Source organism: Pistacia vera, unplaced genomic scaffold, assembly GCF_008641045.1.
Source record: "Pistacia vera cultivar Batoury unplaced genomic scaffold, PisVer_v2 Contig182, whole genome shotgun sequence".
NCBI classification, from domain to species: domain Eukaryota; kingdom Viridiplantae; phylum Streptophyta; class Magnoliopsida; order Sapindales; family Anacardiaceae; genus Pistacia; species Pistacia vera.
Genome location: NW_022195917.1, coordinates 723,757 through 730,894, shown reverse-complemented (window position 1 = coordinate 730,894; position 7,138 = coordinate 723,757). Strand labels below are relative to the sequence as shown.

The window sequence follows — 7,138 nt, the reverse complement described above, 5'->3', positions numbered from 1 at the left end:
CTGAAATTTTCGTTGTCAAAACTGGTCAAATGGAAAATAAGAAAGTACAAATACCAACTTTCGGGGTATTTCCAAAACCAAGGGGATAAATGTAGTTTTACAATAGATTGGGGTTAAGAAAAATTCAGCCTCAAATTACAATACGTACTAACTAATCCTCTCACGGTCTAGCTAAAGGCCAAAGGTCTTAGAGCTGAACACTGAGCCCCCCCACGCCCCCTCCCAGAGCTGACCGCCTGAGCCTGCCCTGCACCAGTTACATTGAACCCCACCAGCCCAATTCCCCAAAAATAAATGCCCATCTTTTATATTTTTGTAATTTTATTATACTCAACAGTAACCCACATTAATGCCTTGTTTGCAGCTTTTTTATTGAACGTGAAATTTTTCAGGCTATATAATTTTTCTCAATTAATGTCTTGTTAATTTTCTTTTGGGGATATTATTTCGAATGTATTGTAGTTGTAGCTGTTAGAATAAATACCCACCGGCTGAAATATTTCACGTGCAGATCAAGAATGAGAATTTAGACGCTCACCTTTGGTCTGGACGTGAAAATATTTTCTAGTGGACCAAAATGTTATCTTCAATAAATAAGGGGGACTGAAATTTACTGGGGTTAAAGTGTAACCTTTAAAAACTAGGATGGCCAGAATGAGAAAAGTGATGGGCATAATCTAAAATTGTAAAGTGATGGACATAAGAATACGATTCACACCCACATTATTTTGTATTGTTATAGTGGTACAGTTGGGGGCATCTGATCACATCATCAAATCTTAATTCACTCCATTCCCTGTAAAGTGTAAATATCTTTTTTATTTTTATCATACCATATCATTTGCCAATCTTTTCTTGCAGTACAATTATTTTGACACATACGATATCCCATATTTTAGTACCATATAACAATGTTTTTCAAATGTGGAACATAAAGTCATTGTCCGTATCTATTTTGTTGAGTTTTATCATTTTATTTATAGTTTTAGTTTTTGAAAATGGAGATAAATGAAATGAGATAGCACTCATGTTATAAATTAATCTTATTAAAAATAGAAAAAAAAAATTATTTTTTATTTATGAATTTAGAAAAAAAAATAATAAGAAGAGAAAAGAAGGTCAAAAAGGGTTTGAGAAATTATATAGTTTTAAAATTATTTATAAAGATTAAGATATATATATATATATATATATATATAATCGTTCTACATAACATGTGATAAATTATAAATTTATATTATTTTTTCCAAATTCTTAACTAGAGCCTACACCACCGGAGCCACCCTTAATGTTTTGGTAATATAAATAAAGATATTTAATATCATTTATAATGTGATATAAATTAGCACCTAAATCTTGTAACTATTTATTTAATATGATCTTAAAATAAAGGATAATTTGTGGGGCCGTTTATGCATAGTTCCCAAAGGACCAATAGTCATAGTGGTCCTTAATTAAATAAATATTAGAGCCGTTACATTGTAAATTTATGAATATTTTTTTATATTAACAATGTTTAACTTCTAGTGAACTATAATATTATGTGGTGAAATTTTTTATTTATTTAATATTTAATAGAAATGTATATATATATGCCTTTGATAAGATACTTAATTTTTAATAATAATAAATACATTTTATATTAAATGGAGACATATACATAAAGATTTTATGTCTCGAATCACTTTCATTATTCTTTGTAAAAGTATAATAAAGTTTTATGAGTTGATAAAAAAAAGGTCTTTTAAAAAGAGTTTTGAAGAATAAAATAAAAAGTGAGGAAATAATAAAGAAGAAGGTAAAAAGGTGTTTGAGAAGTTAAAGTTAGAGCATTAGAATAATTTATAAAATTAAAATCATTTTAATTAAATTATGGATTTACAGATAATTATACATTTTAATATATTTATTCAAAATTCTTAACTGGAGCTCGTGAGAGAGAGAGCCATCCCTAACTCCACCCCTAAAGGGATTTTGATAATTTAATATCATTGAATATGATATAAATTAGTACCTAAATCTTGTGACTAATTATTTAATATGATCTTAAAATAAATGATAATTATGGTACCCTTTATACATAGGGTGGTTCCCAAAGGACCAATAGTGTTAGTGGTCGTTACATTATCAAGGTATGAAAAGAATTATTTGATACTAAATGTTTAACTTGTAGTGAAATATAATATTACAAGTAGATGTTTTATATTATAATGTGATGTTTGTTATTCTTGTTAATCTAATCTCTAGTACAAGAAATGTAATGTCACATCTTTTAATTGTAGAGAAAATATTTTTCATGCTAAGTGATGTTGTGATGGTAAAGACCATATGCATATCAAAGACAAATCTCTAGAATTTCATGAAACCATGTCTCAATCGACTAATCACTCTCGTAATTCTCTGCAAGCAATAAAAAATGGTTAATTGTATAATAATGTTTTTACAAGCTGATAATAACAAGGTTTCATATCAAATTTTAATCAATTTATACATATTTAATGTCGTTTAGTGGAACCAAATAGTTTACTTTGATTTTTTCAAATTTATACGTTATGGGTGGTCATCTTATTTGTTTGTTATCTAACTGTTTATTTTATTACAATCTAATGAATATGTTAAGAAAGTCGGAGATAGTTTTTTTTTTTCATCACCTATTCAACTCCTAAAGTAGGTGTGAATTAACTTAAATGAACTTTATATTACAAAATAAAAGAGGTCATCCCCATAGGGCCAATTGGCCATTATCCATTATTGATACCCCACGTAGTGTATAGGAATAAAATCCGCAATGAAATCGAGGACAAACAAGAAACAGCAGTATATACAGTATAGCCAGCCAACGGTACAAAAAAATTAATATAATTAAATAAAAAAATCAATAGATCGGAAAGCTAAAGCTCCTATCACATGCGACAAAAGGCCGTTGATATCAAGAAAAACCGGGTCAAAGAGACTCAAATCAGACCATTGCATTCATCAAAAGCAAAGGATGTTTAAATCAAGCGGCAGTTAAAGAAACATAGTCTGTGAAAATGTATGGAGAGGAGAGCAGTAGAAAAAAGATTGAAACGTCAAATCAGAAAGTAAGAATGGCAGGGGGGCTTCAGAAAAGCTTTTAAATAAAATAAATAAAAGGACCCAAAGACGAGGACAAAGTGAAATATGGATATGCTGGTTTTGATTTATGGGAATTATTTTACACTCACCATCACATGGCCTTAAAGTTGGTTGGGGTTAAATTAAAATCATTCTACCCACTACTGCTACCCCCACATCAAAAAATGATTCTTATGATTTTCCAAAGAGTAATACTATATTTTTTAACTGAAACCTGAATTTTGTTTTTTTCAAGAATAATACTATATTTTTAATTCCAAATAATAGTGATCTTATATAAAGTTAACATATCAATAACTACATCAATTTTAAAAATGAAAATTTTGAGATTTTATTTAAAAAGTATAATATTAGCATTTTGGAAACCTCAAGCGAAACAGTGATTTTTGCAAACTGTTAAACACCTTAACAATATTTTTAATTTTTATATTTATTAAAGGGGCTTTTTAGTAATTTTAAGGGATATTTATGATTTTGGAAAATTCTTGGGAGAGGGATGAAATTAACTTTTTCTTTTATATGGTAAAATTATCATAAGACCCAAATTTATATTTTAAGTTTACATAAAATCATCATCAGACATCAATGGAAAAACTTGAAATAACTTTTGAGACTGCAGAAGAATGGAAATAGAAATGAAAAAATCTATAAATATAAACAAACACTATAAAGCCACATAAAATTTGATTGATTTATTCTAGATACAAAAATTATAATACAAACTTGGAAAAAATAACATTATAGTTATTGCAGATTTCTTGACTACATATATATAGCCATTGGAGAAGAAGTATTAAAGAATTTGAAACTAGTTTGGACGATAATTCTATTCACGTACTAAACGCAAATCTAGACTTTACCATGTATTAGCTATTAAATATTTTGTTTATTGATTTAACAAATAAACAAAGCAATGTTGAAACGAATCCAAATTTACCTTTGGCAAGTTGGGCTTGCTTTTACCTATCTCAAAGTTTCACGGGTAAATCAATCTTAAAACTAAAAGACAAAAACAAAGTGAACCCTTATATAGTTATATTATAACTATAATTAACAAATTCATTAAACTAATCATACTTTGTTTGATCTAACAATGGAAACCATGTGGGCCACCGACCGTCCCATTTTTAGCACATTTTTCAGATCCACCACCCATGGAGACAACCTTTCTCTTCCACATTATTTTATGCCTCTTTCAAGATTTCTTTGACCCCATTCTTGACCCCCCCAATTATACAAATTTTATTTCACTTATAATTACAATAGAAATATATAATAAAATTAAACCCAAATTCAGAAAACAAAAATAGAAATAAAAAAGAGTTGCTGGCGGGTCTGATAAAATGTTTGAATAATGGCATCATTTCCAAAATTCCCTAGTAAACAAACAAATCTGAAAGAAATAAAATAGTAAGAAAAAAAACCTCCATTGAAAGAGACAAATTAGATAAACTCAATATGTTACCCCATCAACATCAAACAGAAAAATAGAAATCTCTGCAGAGGCGCGTGAACAACACATCAAAAAGAGCAGCAAAAAACAGAGATTCCATATCTTTCAGCTCATCAAACCCAAGTGAGAATTAACAAAACGAAACCTACTTCAACATATTCATTCAAAATTAGGGATGAATTCAACAAAAACATAAACAAAAGGATCAGCATTATATATACATCTACTATTTTTGTTAAATAAAAAACAAAAACAAGAAAAACAAAAGCAAATTAACCCCCATTAAACAATGTCATGTGGTATTGTTTGCTTCTAAAATTAAACAAAAACACATAACAGAATCATGAATTTCCCGAAATTAAAAAAAAAAAAAAAACGGAAATAATTTGTTACCCTCTTCTTCATTCTTTCTAAAGATTCGGTCAAGTTCGGTCAGTCCGGCTCCTACTGTTATTCTGTTGTCGAACTCCGTTTCCGTTTCCATTTCCGTTTCCGCTCTTTTGCTGCGAAGAAAATAACTGACCGAATCCGAACACTGAACCGGATTTCGAAGACCCTCTAAGCGAACAAACCGGAACGTTTAGAACCGGAGTGATTCTTACATTAGCCGAGTAAGATCTCTCCATGCCTCGGTGCTTGAATCTCGGCCCGCCATTGAAGCTACTGGGACTACTCGAGCTTCTCTCCAAGCTCTGAAACACTATTTTCCCGGAAGAATTTAATCTCGGACTGTCGACGGAGACTCCCCTACTAGTCGCGGCCGCGGTTTCTCTCCTCATTGGACTCCGTCCGGCACGTGAGACGTGTGTTGTATTTGTATTGTGCGGTTGATTATGATTATCTCTGTGTTTCACGATCCTCATTCTTGGAGGATTGGCAAACGGGTTCGGACTCGGGCTCAAACCGGGTTTATCCGAGTCGAGGGAGAGTCTTGGGAGATCCTCGTGCTCGTGACCCGACGAAGAAGAAGAAAGCGACAAACGAGACGAAGACAGCGAAACCGTTTCGCTATCGGACAAGTCTTTTAGTAAAGGAAGACTCAGAGATGACTCCAAAGAAGACGAACCAGAAGAGGAGGAGGACGAAGATTTGGAGTTTCGATGAAGGAAATGTTTTATTGAAGATTTTGGAGGTGGATTAGATGGCGTCGTTTTGGAGTGATTTTCAGATTTTGAGTTTTGGTACAGTTTTTTCAAACCTAATAACTCCTTCCATCGGCTCGAACACCTTGGAGCTTTTGGTGAGAACAAGTAAGGGTCCATGCACGGCTTCGTAGACTCGTCGGTTGACCTGGTGGTGGCTAACGATGGTTTGAGGGCAGAGAGGTGGAGCGGCACGAGCTTTCCGTCGGAGAAGAGCTCGTCGGCGGGGAGCATCGTCACCGGATCTTCTAACCGGAACTCGAAATCAACCGGATCTTGAATATCCTCCTCGTCCTCCGCCATCAAGGACGGTTTCTTCGAAGACGACGACGGCTGTTCTTCATCCCGACTAAAGGACATCCTCGAACTCCGGCCTGGACTCAGCCATCCATACGAAGGGAAGCTCTCCGGCGACACGCTGATGTTGTTATTGACGCAGGCAGAGGCCATGACAGCTGGCACTGGCGGTCATGCAAAGAAGTAAAGAAACGTCGGAGATCGGAGAGGCGCCGCCGGAAAGTGATCGACGGGATCTAGAGAGAGAAAGGGAAGGGGGTTTAATTGAGTTAGGGTTGGAATGAATGAATGAATGAAGAGTGAAGTTACTTCAAGTCCAAAGTGTGTGACACTAATGGCGACACAGTCAACAGTGGATTTATACTTGGGATGGCAATTATGTAATTATAGTAATCAAGCAGGGCCACGTGGCTGTCCCCAATTTTTTTTTTAATTTGACGAAAATAATAATAATAATATTATAGGATAATTGCTGCCAGATGAGATTCAGCTAATCATTCATTTGTTTTTATTTTTTTGTATAGATATTGTGAATTATTATTGTAAAATTAAATATTTACATCAATTATTTGATAACTGCTCCACTCGAAAAAAATATATAACATAACAAGTTGAAAAAAATAAAATAATTAAAAGGAATTCTTTTTATAAGAGTTAAATAATTTTTAAAAATAACTAATTAATTGGGAAGGTATTGAGGTTATGGTAAGGTCAAGTTGGTCAACAAAATTAATTTAGGTACATTCGTGGGATGTTAGTTATATCAAATTATTGTAAACAAAGAGGATTGACGAAATAATTTTTAAAATATTTATTTTTTAAAATTTTAATTATACTTTGTATAAACGTTTGTTCAAAATTTTGCATGCACAATACAAGTTCTTGGGTTTAAAGATATATTTTAAAATATAAATACGATGCACTTAATAATGAGATTGTTATACATTATAGAGTAATACTAGCCTTACAAAGAGGCATATAAAGAGTCATACAAAGAGTCAAATTCAGTCTTTGAAAGAAGTGAAAAAGAGAGAAAGAAAGAAGCAATAATGAATTTCAAGAGTTGGATTTGACTCTTTGTATGCCTCTTTGTAATACTAGTATTACTCTTCATTATATGGTGTTAAAC

General features: G+C 32.2%; 1 protein-coding gene across 1 annotated transcript; it reads right to left on the bottom strand.

The window, feature by feature from the left end:
- Positions 1-4,490: 4,490 nt before the first annotated feature.
- On the bottom strand, positions 4,491-6,327 carry LOC116126693 (putative protein TPRXL). Its single transcript, XM_031412372.1, has one exon. It carries the CDS (start codon positions 6,160-6,162, stop codon positions 4,993-4,995), a length of 1,170 nt encoding a protein of 389 aa, XP_031268232.1. The 5' UTR covers positions 6,163-6,327; the 3' UTR covers positions 4,491-4,992.
- Between the last annotated feature and the right edge of the window lie 811 nt (positions 6,328-7,138).

Coding starts and splice junctions, on each gene's coding strand:
- LOC116126693 (XM_031412372.1), bottom strand. CDS start 6,162: ATGGCCTCTGCCTGCGTCAATAACAACATCAGCGTGTCGCCGGAGAGC.